The following is a 20436-nucleotide window of genomic DNA, read 5'->3' as shown; positions in this document are numbered from 1 at the left end:
AAGCTGCTCTGAGACTCCCTTGGGTAGTGAAGGGCGGGGTATAAATCCAATCTCTTCTTCTTCTTGTGTGGTGGGCTAGTTGTGGCAAATGGTAGGGAAGCTCAGTATTTCTGTATACAGTTGTAGGGGCTTTATTGCAATGTGGTATGGCCTGATATTATGTTCTTATTCCAGTGTGGGGTATGTGTGGGGCTTTCTAAGTTTCTAAGCAGTGTGCTAAGAAGGCAACTGTTCCTGGGTTTAGCCCAGCCCAGGGACATTGCTAGGGCGGTTCCCAGGCCTCCCTAAATTTCTGGGGAGCCCATCCCTAAATCCCACATGGGTCCACCTCCATAGATAGTGACCATGGCCTGTGATGTCACTAGCTCCTCCCTATGATGTCATTGGGGCCAAGCTCTTTTAATGACTTAGGAATGCATCTCCCCCCCGGGAAATTGGAAAGTCTACACCCTTGGCCCCCCATGCTATCCCTCTCTGTTTGCAAGCTCTGCACTGGCCGGGGAAGGATAGTTTGGTAATTTCTTCTTTAAATGTGCTCCATTCACAGAAGGATTTGGGGTCAGTGGTAGAGCATCTGCCTGGCATGCGAAAGGTCCCCAGCATCTCCAGTTAAAGGATCTGGCAGTAGGTGATATGAAAAACCGCTACATAAAACCCTGGAGAACTGCTGCCAGTCTGAGTAGACAATACTGACATTGATGAACCGATTGTCTGATTCAGTATGAGGCATCTTCGTGTGTTCCTGTGTGCTCAGCCACACACTCTTGTCTTCTCCCCTTCTTGGGATCCTTTTTGAAAATTGAAAGTATGCTTAGCTCATTCTACATCTCCTTAGGATTTCTTGCTGCACCTTTCATCGCACTGCAATACTTTTCTGCGGTACCCTTCCTAGCCAACTCAGAAAACCTACTTCTTGAATTAGTGCTTATCAAGTTCCCAAGGGTCCAGCTTCTCCCTCCCATTCTCTATCAATTATGAACTACTTTCAATAGGAAAAACTAGTCAAGAACTTCTCATCATAGTGCCTCTCTGATGCCCTGACTATTTGTCCAAATATGTCTCACCATCTTAAGAGCCCAGGCCGACTGTACTCTCAAATGTTTGTTCTAAGAAAACATGGGGAAAGCAAGAAGAAGTTTTCAGCTTTCTGAAATCAGACACTATTAGGGGGCAAGGAATTTTATATTCCAAACTTTTATTTCTCTGTCAGAGCCTGGAGACTTGATAGAGCTATTTTGGGAAATTTGCAATTTCCTTTGCAGACTGATATTTTTCTCTGATTAGAACAGCGGAGATAACATGCACATTTCCAGCCTTGTATCCAAAGAGTCACATTTATCTTGACTTAGAGTCACTTGACATTATCACTGTGAAGACATGCTGGTCCCATGCTACCAGCATATTAGAAGATAATACACATTAAGCTTCCAGAATGTTTTAAAGTCAAGACGAGACTCGCAGCAGATATTGTGCATTGTTTAGTATTACAGCAACGGTGTGCCAACCCCTTCCAGGTACCATAGATTATCATCCTATGAAATCCTATGTGGTGTATGTGGACTTTTTTTCTTTATCTCATCACTCATGTTTATCCATTTAGATCATAGCTCAAGCTACCATATTTCACTCCTAATATCAGGAATTACTGTTATTAGGAGTGAAGGGGTCTGACACGTAGGAATCTGGGATAGACATACCACATGTATGTACACAGTCTGATGGCGCGCGCGCACACACACACACACTGGAGGACTATTATTGGGTGACACACACCCCTTTGGTCTAGTTCAGAATCAGCTCAGTATTTATAAGCTTTCTTATTTATTTATAAGCAAGCATTCAGAAAATATGCATCTGTTTTACATGAATTCTTCCATGGCTTTCAAGGTGCAAACTTTAATGATTAGATCTTATTGGAGCCTTGAGTTTGGGAAGAACCACCTCAGGCTACAAACCAATTACCATTTAAAAAAATTAACCCCCCCCCTTCATTTCTCATGATATTGTGTTATGGAATTGAGCTGAATGTGTTTGCAGAGGGACAAGTCACCAGTTTGAACTGAGCTCAAAGAAATGATACTTTGGCCCAAACCAAAGCACCAGTCAGTGAAACCTCAGCCTCTAAAACATGCCTGGGAAGGGGAGTGGGTATGAGATCTGTATAGAGGACAAATGTGTCCAGCACCTGTAATAATAAACCATTAAAAGTATTCTCCCAACTAGAGAAGATACTAAATTAAAAAGCTGCCTCATTATTTGTACTGGTCCTATAGATGGACCAAGTGTTTCATCAACAACAAGATGTTGACACTAAGGGGGATGACACTTCCACCTCCAAAACATCTGGTTTGCTTGATGTGGAAGATACTTTTTTTTTTTTGTTAAATATGTGGAAGAGACTTTTGTACATAATCGCAGAGTCAATGAAGAACTTCAGGGCAAATGGCATTCAGTTCCTAATGCAGTGGAACACTGCAAGCTGGACAGGGTCAATCCCTGGCCTCCCCAGTTTAAAGGACCTAGCAGTAGGTGATGTGAAAGACCTCAACCTGAGATTCTGGAGAGCTCAGAAAAGACTGAGTGGACAATACTTGAGGGCCAGTGGTCTAATCCAGTATAAGGCAGCTTCATGTGTGCCTCCAGTTGTGATTGTAAGCAGATTTTGTCTGGCATGTTTGAGGACTGATGTTGTCTGAATCTAAGGTTGTATGAATTATTAAAGTGCTTCTACACAAAGGCTTTAAAGCCTTTAAGAGGTAGAATAGCTCCGGAGTGCATCTTTGATAAACACACAGAGAAGTCCTCTGCAGAAATACTCTAGTCTAAACCCATTGATTTGGATCTAGGCTGCTCCCTGAGGGGCTGCCAAAGGAAAGGATACTAGGATGTGAAGGCACTGGCAATGGTAGTGTTTAACCCTCTGGCTGATGGGGTATACACATACAAAGGGTTGAACAAGAGGGACATGACATTTGCACATACCTAGAAGTGTACATGGAGAAATTGTCACTTCAGGTTTTGACCTGAGAGGCATAAATGCACACTGTTTTCACACTTCTGTCCTTTTCATTTGAGGCTCTCCCATTCCTCTAGCTTTGAAATTAAAAGGGCAAATGGTTCTAAAGCTAGAAGGGAGAATGAGCGACATGTGCAGCTCAGTTCGGATGATCCTCCAAACCGTGCCTTGGAGGACTGGAAATGAGGTGCACAGTCGTACATGTCCTCCTCCTCTCTGTAGTCCAGCTTCTCTTACAATTTTCTCTCAGGTCATGATGTCAGTTCAGCAAACTGTGGTTAGCGCTTTCTCTCCAAATTCGAATCTGAAAACATAATTTGAAGCAACATTCTGATTCTCATTTGGAAGGGAAAGTGCTGACCATTGCTAACCAGCTCAGATGCTTCAGAGACCTGGTTAGCAGCACTAAGAAATGATACCTTGACTGATTTTGCACAAGGAGCTGCACCGCCGTCGTGCCTCCCTTTGCCCCATTTCCATCGGTCAATTTCCCACTCGAAGCCACATGGCCGCATTTTGACCCGCGGCTTTGCCCGATTTTCCCTGCGGTTTTGTGATCCTCAAAAAACAGGATCACGAAACCGCGGGAGAAATCAGGCAAAGTCGCGGGTCAAAATGTGGCCGCGCAGCTTCGAGTGGGAAATTGACCAATGGAAACAGGGCAAAGGGAGGCGCGATGGCAGCACAGCTCCTTGTACGAAACCAGCCCTTGTTTTCAGTCCTCCAAGGCATGGTTTGGCAAATCATCGTCAGGTATACAGCTGTCTATATTATTTGTTTGTTTGTCTAAAACATTTCTATGCCACCTTTCCTCCCAATTCAGGGACCCCAAGGCAGGATTTTTGTTTTTATGTGCCTCAGAATAAACTCCTACAACATTTATAGATGAGGCTGTTCAACAAAGATTTTTAGACTTCGCAAATGCCATTAGCTTTTGACCTTTATCAATCAAAGCTTAATTTTTGCCAACTTCTGAGCGACGTTAACAGCATTTTCCTCTTGATTGCTGGTGAAATGTGATGCAACTTGCTAATGAACAAGTTAAGATGGGAATGTATTGATTCTTGTTAGTCAAAAGGCCTAGGATTTTGAAAACCACATAAGCAGTATGTTGTTACACAGAGTCCTGTGAAGCATACTGAGTATCTGCAATACATCAAAAGATACAAGACAGATTAGCAGCTGGTTTCAAAGGGCACTGTATCCCTCCTCCCCACATGCATGCGGCACACACACAAGGCTTTTGGTCTATGTGGCTAATTAGCCCAAGGGTTTGAACAGAGTCTTCAGGGACCCATTTATAAGCTAACATGCAGTGAGCATGTTAGCGCTGGCTGCTAATCTTAGGGAGCAAAGGAGGAGTGAAATTTCCATTAACAACATCTTACATAATAAAGGAGCAGGCCCTTCTGATCATTACATGATAAATGGTTTCCGCAGAAGGTGAAGCTGTAGTGATAAGTGCCCCAAAAACCTCCTAGAGCTTCAAATGATTTGAAACAGTCAAGTAGAACATCTGTTTAAGTTTTAGTAAAACCTCCACAATCTCTCCACCTGAATGGAATTCTTAACAAAGAATGAGAAGGGCAAGCAGATCAAAAGAACATTTTGAAGAACAGTTTTTATTGAATTGAAGATGGGTCAATTCCCCGCGAGTCTATGGAGAACAGCCAAAGTCTGCCTTCCCTGGGCTTGTAATACTGGCTTCACTGCTTCTAGTGTGATCTGCCGGGGTTTTGCTACAAAGATTATTCTGGGAAAGGGCTGTGGCTCAGTGGTAGAACATCTGCTTGGCATGCAGAAGGTCCCAGGTTCAATTCCTGGCATCTCCAGTAAGGACTGTAGGTGATGTGAAGGACCCCAGACTGAGACCTTGGAGAACCACTGCCAGTCCAATTAGACAACACTGACTTTGATGGACCAGTGGGCCGATTCAGTATAAGGCAGCTTCATGTGTGTTCATTTTATATTCAGGTGTAATGTATTCAGCCTGACATGCCCAGACTTGCCCGGGCTGGCCAGGCACAATTCCTAGGTAGCTTCAGTCAAAAGACAAAGGATCCAAAGGATCCTAGCCGGCCCAATCAAAAGGGCCAGCTTCCCAGCCGGGAGACCAATGGTCGCCCGGTTACTGTAAATAGCCTATCGGGAGTAGGGGGTGTGTTTAGGTGTGCTTGGTGGCGGGTTTTCCGAATGTTAGTGTCTGTAGCATTTAAAAAAAGGAAAACTGACAGCAAATTGAAATAACCAATGAAGCACGCTTAAGTTTACTTACCTTGTTTTCTTCGTTACATTAAATAAGGGGCTTTGGTTTGCTTTGCTTTTGAAGGGAACTACTATTGCTATCCTCACCTGCATAGGGCAAGGACCTCACCACCATCGTACCTACAATGTTCTGTGTAACTGTACCCTGATTCTGATTCTATACAGCAGATCTTGCCTCTGTGTGTAGAGGAAGTGCCTCTTTAATGAAGCCGGGCTGGAAACAGAGATAGATTTTTTTTTAAAGAAATAGATTGGTTCAGAACACTTCAAATTCTGTTATCCAGAGGCAATGATGAAAGAAAAGAAATAAATGTGTCATGCCATAAATAACAATGTCTGAACAATATAATCTACAGATGCTACTGCTGTTTCCTGTCTTGGTAAATTGAGGCTGGGAGGTACAGCCAGCATGTAGAATTTCCCATGACTGCAGTGCCCTCTGCTGGCTCTCTTTAAACCAAGCTAAACGCTGGTATTATACCTATAGTTATTATGTTTGTGTCACAGAGGGTGTTTTATAGACTTCTTTTGGTCTTACAGCAATTCTGTGAGGTAGATTCAGGTGTAGCCATATTGGTCTGCAGTAGACGAGCAAGGCTCAAATCCAATGGCACACTAAAAACCAGAAAGATTTCCAGGGTATAAACTTTCAACACTCCATGCGTATCTGTCTTCTATCTGATGAAGGGAGTTTTGACCTCTCTGAGGCAGGTCACTGTTTAAGAATACCTTCAAGGCCACCCAATTCATTTATAGTGATCAAGCAGCTATTCAACATTACAGATTAAAACCAAATTATAATGCCAAGATGCCTCCCATTTATTCCCCAACAAAAGCCCTGACAAACAAGCTTTTCAGCGCCACCTGAAGCTCTCCAGTGATAGGCTCCCTTCACCTCTTCAGGGAGCCCATTCCACAGTGGGGGAACCTTGAGGGGAAAGTCCAAGCTCTGGTTGATACCAGGTCTCCTACCCTTAGGGTTGCCAGCCTCCTTGTGGGGCCTGGGGATCTCCCACTTTTACAAATGATCCCCAGCTGACAGAGATCAGCTCCCCTGGAGCTTTGGAGGGTGGATTCTATGGCACTGTACCATGCTGAGGCCCCTCTCCAAACCCCATCCTCTCCCGGGGTGTAGACTTTCCAATTTCCCGGGGGGGGGGGGGCTGGGGCTGAGCCAGAGGCATTGCTTTGCTAGGAGCAAGGGTGGCTCCCGGGGGAGGCTGAGCACCTTCCTGAAAATTTCGGCGGGGGCTGACACCCCGCCGCCCCCACGAAGATTACGCCTATGCATCCACCCCTAAAGTCTCCAGGTATTTTCCAACCCAGACCTGGCAACCCTACAAGAACAGCCAGCTGGCGGCAGCCTGGAGACCCTAATTAGTGTGTGGGAACACATGGAAGGAAACGGTCCTTCAGATATGTGTACCCCAGCCCATGAAGGGCTTCCTTTAGAAATCAAAACCAGCACCTTACATTTAACTCAGAAACAAACTGGCAAATAATGTAGCTTTTTCAAAATGTATTTACTTATTTGTTTGTTTTAAACATTTTTCTGCCACCTTTCCACCCTATTAGGGCCCATGAGGCAGTGAAAACATTTACACATTTGAGCAATTAAAATACAATTAAAATTATAAAATAATTCTATTAAAACACATAAACAAACAACACTAGAAGGAAGGCCAGTAACCGCTATTGGGGGTATGCCAGATGAAAAAAAATCTTCACTTGCTGGTGAAAGACACCAGTAGAGGCAGAAGAATCTCCCAGGGGACACGTTCCAAAGTTTTGGTGCCACAACCAAGAAGGCAATTTCTTGAGTTGCCACCATCCAGTCTCAGATGGTGGGGGCAAGTGAAGTAGGGCCTCTGAAGATCACCAGAGTGTACAAGTAGGTCCATATGAATACACAAATAACATGAATGCATTAAGTTGCCTTATACTGAATCAGACCCTCTGTGCATCAAAGTCAGTATTGTCTACTCAGACTAGCAGCAGCTCTCCAGGGTCTCAGGCAGCAATATTTCACATCACCTACTGCCAGATCCTTTAACTGGAGATGCTAGGGATTGAACCTGGAACCTTCTGCATGCCAAGCAGACATTATACCACTGAGCCATGGTTCCTCCCCCTTGTATGGGAGGAGGCTGCCCTTAAGATATGTTGGCCCCTGGCCATACAGGGCTTTAAAGGTCAATACCAGCAATGGGTAACATATGTTTCCATTAGCTAGCCCCTGACAGTACTTGAGCTGCTGCATTCTGGACCAGATGAGGTTTCCAAGTTGTCCTCAAGGGCAGCCCAACATAGAGCACATTAGAGTAATCTAACCGTGAGATTACAAAAGCATGGATAGGGAGGAGCAGATTGTCTGAGTCTAAGAAAGGAGAGAGTTGGTGAACCAGATGCAGAACAGAAGGTGTTCTTGGCCAGTCCACTAACCTGCTTTTCAAAAGCAAGGCTGGGTCCCTGATCACCTCCAAGCTTTCTAAAACCAGATGTATCTCATTGGATCAGCATTGTATAGTGTAATTCTGAGGAATAAGCGGCTTGGTAAAAACACAAAAGCCCAACAGGTTGAACAAAAATGTCTTTGCTTCACTGCCATGAGCATACGTAAAAATCAGTATGAAAGCGCATCATCTTAATGAGCAAACTATTACAAAATTAAGCCAACTGCAGGACAGGGATTTGGACAGGCAGATTCTTAGATAAGTGGTTTTGACTAGGGCAAAATGTGCAATAAAGCCAGGTCTGTGCTGAGAATGGGGATGATGCACAATTAAGTCAACTTTGTGTTTTTGAATGAAAGATGATGCATAGTTGAGTTAGAGTTCCACATAGGATTTAATGTACAATTAAATTAGGCCTGTGCACTTGATGGAGGGAGGCAATGAACAGTTAATCAAATTGTACTCACAAAGTGGAATAATAATACACTTTAACAAATCAGGAATTGCAGCTATGGCATCAATACAAAAATCGCGTATCCTACTTTGCATATATTTATGAGGCCAGTGTTTGAGAAGGCAGAAATAATTTGTGAGTATGAACAGGAGATCCTGGGAAAGATGCACCCTATGTCTTGCAATTTTAAAGACAACCACAATACAACAAATGCCCCTTTGTTGACAAAATATTAAAAAACAGTAGAAACATAATATTTTTAGATTGCAAATAGCTAATTGTGAAGAATTTACTTTGTTTCTATGGTAGAACAGAGAGTAGACATGAATTTTTGCAACGAGGAAAAAAAGCAGAAACTCTTTCAAAACTAACACTTTGAGCACTGAAAACTACTACAAAAATTTAATGTACATGGATTTCAGCACATAAAAGGATCGAAGAGGTTTCTTTCTGCTACCTTTCTGTGTTTCTGTTTTGCAACACACAGGTGTGCTTTTCCTGGTGATTCCTCCGTTGTGTAATCACAGATACACACACCTTTGGGACTTCAAAGAATAAAATTGCCGCCGTGTTTGCAGTCTGCATGGATATGGGGGGGGCAGATTAAAATATTAGATGTCTGAAACCATCTCAGCCTGCTTATAGACTGTGTTTCAATCTGAAGACTAGTCCAGCAGGGAAGAGCCAAAATTCAATTGCAAAATTCACCCTAATAGGATTCTGCCATCACCCCTACAGGAAATGTGATATCACTATGAAGTGACAAAAGGCCTTAGAAAGTACAGCACAGTGCTTCAGCAGTTTAGTCTCAAGGTGAGCACAACTGAGTTTTGAGTGGCGTGACTCCTGGGGAAGAAGAAAAAAACAGATCTGGATGCTGTCCATCGTTCATGCATATATTGTCCATCTAAGTTTAATTAAGGAGCTGCGGTGGCTCAAGTGGTTAAGATGCTGAACTGCAGGCTGTGGAAGGTCAGTAGTTCAACAGTTCGAGACCCGGGTGCCACATGATGAAGTGAGCTCCCGTCTCTAGTTCCAGCTCCTGCCAACCTAGCAGTTCGAAAGCAAGAAACTGCAAGTAGATAAATAGGTACCACTTCGGTGGGAAGGTAACAGCGTTCCATGCACCTTGGTGTTTAGTCATGCCGGCCACATGACCACAGAAACGTCTTCAGACAGCGCTGGCTCTTCAGCTTTGAAACGGACATGAGCACCGCAACCCTAGAGTCGTATTCGACTGGCTTTCGAGCAAGGGAACCTTTACCTTTACCTTTTAAGTTTAATTAAGGGGGCTGTTATACAAACCTGCTGAAGGCAGCATATACAAGAATCACATATCTCATTCTGAGATAAAGTTTGGCTGCAGATCTGGGAAACAGCAATATTCTTTCGGTTAAAAAACACACCGTGAGATATTGTCAAGGAAACAAACTGCTTACAGCAATACTGCCTTTTCGGGTAGGCCTAAATTTAGTTTCACCATCTGTGTTTTGGTGCACGTATGTGCATCCTGCCATCTTTCCATTGAATGCAGGCAGTCAGAATGCACAGGGCATTCATTCTGTTCCCTTTATTTTAAAAAATGGGGGGGGGGTAGATTGTAGAAAATTCCCCCATTGAACAGAACCCTATGAACTAAGATATACCAGTGATATCTCCAAGCAGCCCTTCTAAATCTTCACAATAAATAAAAGTACCCCCTTCTCAGATGTATAACAGCTTTGAAGTATTTGGGGGTTTTCACAGGTCAAAGCCTCTGAAAGGTTCCTCATCTCAAGTCATAGCCCATGTAGTGAGAAGTTTTAAAATATGACCTAAAGCAGAGGTGTCGAACTCATTTGTTACGAGGGCCAGATCTGACATAATTGTCACTTTGTCGGGCCGGGCCATGTGTGCCATAAAACATAGTGCCAGGTATCGGAGATATAAACTGTATGAAGGATGACAGCTAGTAAGCTCCAAGTTGTTGCATCATCACTGCAAGGCCCCATGGGCTGGGAGGGGGGTGCAAAGGAAAACCCATTTGGGCAGACTGGAGAGCCAGCAGTGCAGCACTGGCCAGATGCTCCCACACTGCTTGAATGCTGCAGATGAAGTTGTTCTGCCATGGTGAAGCCAGGATCAGAGTGGCCCTTCCCACTCCCCCCCCCAAGTAGTCTCCTGTTCCCTCCCTTGCACTAGTTGCTCACGGGCTGCATAAGAGCCCTGGACTGGCCGGTTCTGGCCCCTGGGCCTTATGTTTGACCCCCCTGACCTAAAGGCACAAAACCCACAAAGAGACAACATGTTGTGCTGTTAGCGGCAGTAGTAGTACAAAACAGAAATACCCACCAGTTCTCAGAGAATAACCTCATCGTCCTTTATGCTTGAAAACAGAGGCAAGCCTGTGTACCACACCAGGGGTGTTTACAGGACAAGGAAAAACATCACATTAGCCTATGCAGCAAAAAAAAGAAAGAAGCAAAAGATGTTGGCAGAGTGTAGATATGCAGTAAAGCAGAGCACAAGCTGTTTAAATAATAAATTAGGTTTATTAAGAAGGGGGAAAAAACTTTGTAAGAAAGAGGAGTGAGAAAAGAGAAGTCTGTCTAACTGGTTAGGAGGTGGCTAGTAAGGAACAGAAGCTCAGCAGGTGCATTGAGCCAATCAGGAGACACGAAGCAGACTATTTGAAAACAGTAGGAAGTCCCTAATCTCAAGATGCTAATTTTTCAGAATAAGCCAAAATGATTTCCTCAATGTACATTGTGCTTGTCAGAAAAAAAAGTTGTTGGTCTTAAAGCTGCCATGGGACTCCATTTTTCTCTCTCTCTCTCTTTCCTTCTTCCCCCCAAAAGAGGAGCAGCAGCCCTGGAGAAGGAAGCAGAAGTGTGAGAGAGAGAGAGAGAGAAAGGGAGGGGGAGGCAAGAGGCAAGAAACTGGAAGCAGGAAGCAAAGAGCCACCAAGGGAGCTGGTAAAACAAGCTAGGATGCGGCTGTAGCAGCAGTCCTGGAAAAGGAAGCAGGAGAAGGAAATTGCTTGGGGGTTGGTTCTGAGCCCTGCGGGGGCTGGAACCAGTTCACGGGCCACATGTTTGACACCCCTGCAATAGATTTTGCATATTCCAGCAAACATATCTAAACAGTGTCCCATCAAAACTTTAGCTAGTTTATTCCTTCCTAAATTCTTCAGCCTGATCCCAGACTTACTCAGAAATGAGCCAGTGGGGTACAGTTGGACTAAGCTCTAGAAGATCTGAGCTAAAACACCTATACTTCCATGGAAGTTCATCAGGGACTTTGGGTCCAATAACTCTCTCTCAGCCTAACCTGTTTCACAGGGTTGTTGTGAAGAGGGAAAAGGAAAACAATGTATGCCGCTGGGAGTTTGTTGAAGAAAGGGTGGGATAAAAATGAACAAGAAAGACCAATAGACAGAAATTGGTGTCACTGATTTAAAAAATACCAGTTCCCAAGAAAATTTTGCGTATCATTGCAACCTAAGTAGTTTCTTCTCCCATTTTATTCAGTGGGGCTTACTCTCAGGAAAAAGGTTTTAGGATTGCACCTGTAGTTAACCTGTATCCCAAGCAGAAAGCAAAAACCCTTCAACAAGAAGACCGCATAAGAAATAGAATCGGTTGACGTTTCTTATATTCAGTCTTGCCATTTCTTATGGCATCCCTGAACACAAAATGGCAATATTAAGGTTATTTTGCCAGGATTTATTGAGCTGTATATGTGTTTCACTAAGTAAGAGATGGGGAAAGAAGAGAACTTGCCTAGCTTCTTGAGACCAAATGTACCATTTGCTTAGAAAATAGCAGCGCAGCATGAAAGTTCAAGAAACAAAATTAAATGAGCTGTGAAGATTATTGAAAAGCCATCACAGATATAATGAAAAAGTTCCCTGTCTTCTCTCCAGTACTGTAGAGGGAAAACCTGCTCTGAATTGTTAAACTCAATTGAACATACGTGATAAAGAAGAGGCTGGGATCTTAAGCAGGATTTATCTGACAATAATCCTGCAAAAATTAAATGACATTTTGCCACTTAAACTCTGTTACATTTGTGCATGTTGTATATCATGGGAGAAAGTGGACTGGGTTTTGGAAAAGAAGGACATGATTCTGCAAAATGAAGTTCCCATCTATTTCAACAGGAATATAAAGCTCATGCTTAGGGCTGCCAGCTCTGGGTTGAGAAATATCTGGAGATTTTGGGGGTGGAGCCTGAGGAGGGCAGAGTCTGGGGAGGGGAGGGGAGGGGAGGATCTTAGTAGGGTTTTAATGCCATAGAGTCGACCCTCCAAAGTAGCCATTTTCTATAGGGGAACTGATCTTGGTTGTCTGGAGAGCAATTATAATAGCGGGAGATCTCCAGGTGCCACCTGAAGTTTGGCACCCCTACAGACATGCTTCGACGATGCTTAATTGTAGGTGGTGTATACTCTAAATCAACAAACAAATCATTTAAAAAGGGATCTGTACATAATTCTGTTGTATGATGTTCTGTTCCCCCTAAATGTTCATAAGGAAGCATCATGAAGCTCATGGAGTTGGAGGAAAGAGGCCACAAATTTATGAAGGCCAAGATCAGAGACCCCCAACCTTTTCGAGCCTATGGGCACATTTGGAATTCTGACATGGCATTAGGGCTGCCAAGTGGGGACGGGGGGGCGGGTAAACCCCCGCTTTGGAGGCCCAATTTCTGATGCCGCAGAATCGGGCCCCAGGGGGAACCCCACCCCTGCGTGCGCATCACCAGGAAGTGACGTGGGCACGCCGGCACGCTGGGGGCGGGGCCACGGCCATACAAGGGAAAACTCTATGGTTTTCCCTTGTATGGCCGTGGCCCTGCCCCCAGCGTGCCTGGCGTCCTCCCGTCACTTCCGGGTGGCGTGCGCGCACACACACACCAGACGCCAACTGGGAGCCTCCCGTTCCCAGCGAAGATACACTTGGCAACCCTACATGGCATGGTGGGCGCAGCAACAAAATGGCTGCCACAAGAGGTCACGCCAGCTGCAAAATGATTGCCACAGCTTGATTTCAGTCACACAGTGTAGATTCTTGTGCTGAGGTGTAATATTTTTTAAAATATATATTTTAAAAAAAAAATCTGCACAGCCAATCAAATCTCCAGTAGTCAGTCAGAAGCCTTGCTGCGCAAATGCCTTACCTTGCCCCACCCACTTCCTGAAAACACTTGGTGGGGACCAGAAAAGGTGTTGGTGGGCACCATGGCACCCATGGGCACCATGATGGGGGGCCCCGGCTTAGACTGTCAGCTTCTCTCCCCCCTGTAGTTATTCTGAACAGAGGGATAACTCATAGCAGGGGAGAGAATCACTTTCTCACCTAGTGGTGCCCTGGGAGGCGCCCAGAAGTTTTTCACTTGCAAATAACTTCCAGCCTGCCGCAGGATGAACAGACGATCCTGCCCTTCCCACTGAGTTCCATAGAATTCAGTGAAGGAGATGAATTTCAATCCAAACTATGGTACTGCCAAAGCCCATTATAAACTATAATGTAAGACTACTGAGTAAGGAACTTGTAAGCCTTTCATAGAATTGGTCTATTAGCCTCTCAGCCTCATGTCAGTCAGGAATAGGGCTGCCAGCCCCCAGGTGTGGGGGGGAGTTTCCCTTGCTTTTGGGGGCTGTAATCTTTCCTCTGCCAGCTGGCCAGTGAGGGAAGCCTCACCCCTAAGCACAACCATCCACCCAGTCACCCCTCTCCTTTCCCTCCTGACCAGTTTAAAGGGCTTCAGCTGATCGGCAGAGACAATGTGGCCCACCGATCAGCTGGAGGGCCCTTTAAATCTAGCTGGAGAAAGGGAGAGGGGTGGTCATGGGCCGCACAGTCAGCTCACAAAGCCCCTTTAAAGGGAACGGAGAGGGGTGGCCAGGTGGGTGGTCACACTTGGGAGTGGGGCTTAGGGGCATCCCTGCCCACCCCCAGAACACCACTCCCCCCAAAATCCTTCCGCCAAAGCGACGAGAGGACCTGGCACCCCTAGTCTGGAAGACTCTTCTCACGTTCTGTCAAATTTTGGTTAGAGGCAGAATCTGCCTATGTCAGATATAGATCCTGTAGCCCTGCTCTAAGCCAGGTCTCCTCAGTTATGATTAGCTAGTGTCTGTGGTATGAGATGTTGGATATTCTATTCTGCATCTTCTTATGTAAGGTAGTTCATTTACACAGCACTCAGTCTCATTCTTTTATACCAGTTATACTCCATTAGAATCTAGCTTGGCATGTTTTGAATGTAAAACAGATTGTATTTGTGACAAAGAGTTAAAATGCCTTTCTTTGGTCTTTCTCTGTTATCTTTTTATTTGTGACTTAAACATTATGTATTCTGTATTTTATGAGTTTTTGCAATTTAATTTGAAGTGGTAAAAAGAGACCACTTTTTTTTGAAAAAAAATCAGCTAAGGAGGCCTCTTAAGTTACGTATGATGTGCAGCGTGTTCCATTTATTCAGCGTTTCTTTCTTTATACAACAATATACAAGCCATGGACAGCTTCTAAATGTGTAGAAATATATAACTATAAAGAATGTTTAATACAACTGCTTGTCTCTTTAATTGGAATCCTTGAAACTGCCAAGTGTCTCATTTCCTTGTATTTTCAATGATCATATTATTATCACATTTTCTGTAGCACCTACACATTAAAGTCCCATCGGTTTCAAAGGAAATTATATGGATGAAACACATTGTGCTTTTGGTGTTTGGACTCATATATGCCAAAGCTCTCCATTCAACTTCCCTTTTACCTTCTTCTTTTGGTGAACAAAATATTCCAAATAGTATATTTTAAAGGTTTTCAACCTTTGAGGCATAGTAAATTATATATTAATTAAATGTATACATATATTATTGTGCTTCTGTGTGTATTTTCAGGAGTCGCATAGTTTGTTTTGATGGTAGAATCTAGGGTTCCTTTGCACAGGAATTTGGGAAATGGAGGGAGAATGCTTGTATGTTAATTTGTATTGATGTCGTGCTACTGGATACCTCATCACTGTAGGACTGACTGATGCTTTGTAAGAACTCAGATACCTCAGGAGTAGGGGACAGGTAGTTATCCAGTTAGCTCTGTAGCTTCTAAACAAAGCTGCATTAAGAAAAGTGCTTTTGTCAGCCTTCATTGTGGTGACCTGTAAACTAAACAGAAGTGAAGGCTCTTTTCAGCTTTGATTGCATGCTGTTCCTTTGCTTTCCTGGTGGCAGCTTCATGACATTGCTGAGTTGTTGTCTTACAGTTTTTCTTACCAACTTAATTAATTAGCACAATGTCACTCCTGTTGCTTTTTTAATGCCTGCGATAGTTGATGACATCAGTGTTAACCTTTTCTACCCCAAGGTCATGAAGCTAAGTTAGCAGACTCCTTTTCTTATCTAATGCTCTTGGTGTGCATCTTTTTGCAGCTGGGGGACTCAGGGTGACTTTTCCACAACACACGCCCTTCCAGCAGTGAAGGTGAAGCTGTTTACCGAGAGTACCGGCGTGCTGGCATTAGAAGACAAAGAACTTGGGCGGGTAAGGGCCGTGATACCTCTTCATTTTTGTTTCCAGGATGAAGAAAGTCTTCCTGGCAACATCAGCAGTAACAGCTTTATGAATCCAAGTCTCAAAAGAACACAGACTTTCTACCCTGCAGTGATGGGAATTTAAAACATTAGATATCTTATCTTTGGCATGACTTCGCAATGGCAGAATTACAGCTGGCGAAACATCCCTTGAACAAGGAGGGGGATTGGCAGCTATTTCAGAGAAACACACATTGGCGGAATAAGAAACATAAAAAGTGCTTTCAAAATGGCAATATTTCTGTATGGGCAGCTTAAATCTGGGTTGCGTTTCTTTTAGCATACTGATCTGCAAGAGCTTGCTTCTTTGCTTCAATAATAGTCCGTCTTTCTCACAGAAACGGTTCCCGGCGGCACTTAAGGAAGCGATGGTCCGCCCTCTCCTGAAAAAACCAACTTTGGACCCGGCCGAATTGGCCAACTATCGGCCGGTGTCTAATTTGCCCTATTTGGGCAAATTGATCGAGAGGGCGGTGGCAACACAGCTTCAGGGCTTTCTGGATGACGCTTCTGTCCTAGATCCACTTCAGTCCGGCTTTCGCCCTGGTTATGGGACGGAGACGGCGCTGGTCGCCCTTACTGACGACCTCCGGAGGCATCTGGATCGAGGGGGTGTGGCCGCACTGGTGTTGTTAGATCTGTCGGCTGCGTTCGACACGGTCGACCACCAGTTGCTGACCCACCGCCTCGCCGACGTGGGGATTCAGGGACTTGCCCTTCAATGGCTTGCCTCTTTTCTCCAAGGTCGGGGACAGAGAGTGGAAATCGGGGAACAGCGGTCCCAGAGGTACCCACTTGAATGTGGTGTTCCTCAGGGGGCAGTGCTTTCCCCGATGCTTTTCAACATCTATATGCGCCCTCTCGCCCAGATTGCCAGGAGGTATGGGCTGGGTTGTCATCAGTATGCAGATGACACCCAGCTCTATCTGATGTTGGGCGGCCGGTCGGGCTCCGACCCTGAAGATCTCCAACGGGGATTACAGGCTGTGGCTGAGTGGCTCAGGCTGAGCCGGTTGAAGCTAAACCCAGCGAAGACGGAGGTCCTTGGCCTGAGCCGGAACGGTTTGGGGTTGGGGCTCCCTCTCCCGACCTTCGATGGGGTACCTTTGGTGCCTGCGTCGGAGGTTAGGAGTTTGGGAGTGCTCCTGGACTCCTCCTTAACGATGGAGGCCCAGGTAGCAGCCACTGCCAGGTCTGCATTTTACCACCTGAGGCAGGCTCAGCAGTTGGCCCCTTTCCTCGACCGCGAAGACCTGGCCACAGTGATCCATGCGACGGTCACCTCAAGGCTAGACTACTGTAACGCTCTCTACATGGGGCTGCCTTTGTTGCTGATCCGGAGGCTGCAGCTGGTGCAGAACGCGGCAGCTAGGCTGCTGATGGGCCTCCCCAGGTGGGAGCACATCAAGCCTGGGTTGAAGGCGCTGCACTGGCTGCCAATAGCATACCGAATCCGCTTCAAAGTGCTGGTACTTACCTTTAAAGCCCTATATGGCCTGGGTCCGACCTATCTGAGGGACCACCTTTCCCCGTATATACCCCCAAGAGCACTTCGGTCGGGGACCATGAGCCGCTTAGTGGTTCCGGGTCCCCGAGAGGCACGATATGCCACGACAAGGGCTAGGTCCTTCTCAGTGGCGGCCCCTACCTGGTGGAACGAGCTCCCGGAGGAGATCAGGGCCCTGCGGGATCTTGCGCAATTCCGCAGGGCCTGCAAGACGGAGCTCTTCCACCAGGCCTTTATATAGGGGCCGCCGCTTCCACCACCACCAACGGTGGAAATACCATCAAGCTGGAGTGCCCTTGAAGCCTGGCGACGAGGTGAATTATATGAACTACACGGCAGCAAGATCAGCCGATTAACGGGAACGACTATTATAACTAATGTTGACAGGGAGTATTCCTTGTGGGCACCAACTGTAGACCATCTTGGAATTATAGCACATTGTTATTATTAATGTTATGTTATTGGTTGTGATTGTGATTTTATTGAACTTTATTGAATTTTATGTATGGCTTAGGCCTCTGTAAGCCGCCCTGAGCCCGTTCGCGGGGTAGGGCGGGGTAGAAATACCCGAATAAATAAAAATAAAAAATAAAAAATAAAACCCAAGACCGATTACAAAAAATAAAAGCCAACCATTTACAGACTTTCAACAGACATTAAAAATGATAGAACAGATTTAGAGTCCAGTGGCACCTTTAATACCAACAAAGTTTTATTCTTTAAGGTGCCACTGGACTCTAAATTTGTTCTACTACTTCAGACCAACACAGCTGACCACCTGGATCTATTAAAAATGACAGTATCCCTTTCATAAGAATACTATCCAGAAAGATTCCAATTTGTACTTTCTACAGAATGACACTAGTGTGGGAACCTTCCTGACTTTATCAGGCAAGTTACAGTGTTGTGGAGGGCACAGTGTTTATTTACTTACATACTCCATTTATTTCAAAGAAAAAGCCCTCACTTCAGACAGAGAGGGAGGTGTGTATTACTCATCACCTTTAGACTGGTGGAACAGAATTGAAAATGGATCAGAGCTATTATTGCTGTTGAAGGTGGTTGAGATGTTTTTGCTGTATTCTGAGATCCTTTACTTGCGATACCTGTAAGGGCACCTCTCTGTTGGGGTTTGAGGTGCCATGTGTTATGCTGCCTCCTTGCCTTCCTTAGTGCTTCCTACCTATTTTCGCTGTCATCAAAGGCTCTTCCGTTAGAATTCTTAGTTGGATCCAAAGAACAGGATGGGTTAGTTCTTTTTGGTAGTATGACAGAATAGTTAGCCACGTGGAGGTCACTCTGAGGTACAGGGAGATCTTTTACACTATATAAAACAGTAATTTTCTCTTAAACAGAGTTTATTAGAAGTATAGCAGCATAACAGTTTCAGTACAGTTCATAAGCACAATGATTTCAGATAGGTATGGTTCTACTTTTTTCTCTAAAGTTCCTTAAATGGACCTATCCACAAAGGCTTATTGTCTCTCTTTTCACATAAGTTAATAACTTCCACAAAGCTTAATTTCCTAACTTGCCATTTAGGCTATCAATTTCCACACAGAGTACAGATTTCTCTCACATTACAGCACACAGTGAACTAACGCTCTCTGCACAAACAAATTAACTCCACCCCCTAGAGTACAACCACTGTCCAATTATAACACACTTCAATCACCTATGTAGCCACCCTATTTCTTACTCTAGAGGCCTGCATTTTAAATCACAGCAACGTACATATGAAATCCCACATTAAATCACAAAAATGAAACACGCAAAAATATTTACATAGCAAAATACCACAGTGGTGGTTGGATTTGTAAAATATATATCTCAGCACCTTTAGTGACAGAGGATATTTGAAATAAACAGTCTACTTAGCATTAGAGAAGAAACTGAGAACACAACCCAAGAGAAAAATGTAAGTGCAGTTCTTTTTAGGGGTGTGCAAAAGAAACTTTTCAGTTTTTTTTCAAATACGTGTCTATTGGACACACAAAATATCGGTATTCCAAATATTCCCAAATACCAATAACAGTTTTGTATTGGGATTCAGGTAAATATTTGGGAAACCCAAATTTATTCAGCTGCATTATATAATGGAGAAGGGATTTAAACTTTAAATGCTTGCTGAGTTCACTCATCGAGACATGCTGCAGCAGTGGTGCAACTCTGCGAGTAAACTCAGCAAGCATTTAAACTTTAAATGCATTCTAGGCATGCCCAAATAAAAACCAAATAATGGCCCCGGTCACACGGGCAGGAAACTGCAGAGGAGAAGCGTGGCTGTTTGCCCTGGGGCAAACTACTGCGCAGTTACGTGATCAGACCTCCTGTGGAGGTCCTGTGGAGGTACCGTGGAGGTTCCATGGCAAGGGAGAGGTGCCGATCACAGGACAAGCTGGTGCACAACAAAGAAGTGCGCGCCGCGGCAAACTGTTTTTTATTTTTGTGTACATGACAAATGTGCATGCTCCGTTGGGTGCGCATGCGCATCCACAGAGACATGGACAAAAAAACCCACCTTATTTGCAAGGGGACATGGGCGGGCGCCGGATGCCACTGGAAACGCGATCAGACGCCCGCCCTTGCCCTGCAGTTTCCGGAAACTAGTACCTCCAAGGTACTAGTTTTTTGCCACGCAGTTTCGGCTGGAAGCCTCGGTTGAGCCACGGGAGTGCTACGCTTCCCAGATGTGCTGGTGAGATCGCGCCCGGAAACTCCGGCTGTTTTCCGTCTCACTTGTGTGGCTTCTGTTACGTGTGACCGCAGCCAATATTGACTTTTATTCAGTTGCAGCTATTTCAGTAGCCAAATACAGATTTCTGATCTGTATTCAGCTGAATAAACACCCAAAAAATACCAGTAAGGTATTTTTTGGGTATTTATTCAGCTCGGTATATACCAAGCACACACTTCTAGTTCTCTTCTGTTCAGGAATAATAGTAGGAGATGTGAAAATAACTCTCCCTAGTTTCCTCACTTCGGGGCTCAATGGAAAGTAAAGATACTGTATGTACCTAGCTAATGTATCCTGTATACGGCTGACATGTAGAAGACCCAGGTATGTTTCTGATCAAGCAGATATTTTACCTCAGGCAAGCCAAATTAAGGCAACCCAAGTGAGGACTGTCTAGGGGTGCCAGCCTCCAAGTGGGACCTGGG

The 20436-nt window shown here is 44.8% G+C and overlaps 1 protein-coding gene across 4 annotated transcripts in view; it reads left to right on the top strand.

The window, feature by feature from the left end:
* Positions 1–20436, top strand: part of CADPS (Ca++-dependent secretion activator) — a 517458-nt gene that overhangs the window by 253531 nt on the left and 243491 nt on the right. For all 4 annotated transcript variants that reach the window (XM_015406842.1, XM_015406839.1, XM_015406838.1 and 1 more), the window contains exon 7: positions 15606–15717. In XM_015406842.1, the coding sequence (XP_015262328.1) occupies positions 15606–15717 (112 nt within the window). The remainder of the gene's footprint in view (positions 1–15605; positions 15718–20436) is intronic.

Source organism: Gekko japonicus, unplaced genomic scaffold (genome assembly GCF_001447785.1).
Source record: "Gekko japonicus isolate JY-2015 unplaced genomic scaffold, Gekko_japonicus_V1.1 scaffold899, whole genome shotgun sequence".
NCBI lineage: Eukaryota > Metazoa > Chordata > Lepidosauria > Squamata > Gekkonidae > Gekko > Gekko japonicus.
This window is presented reverse-complemented; position numbering and strand designations above follow the sequence as displayed.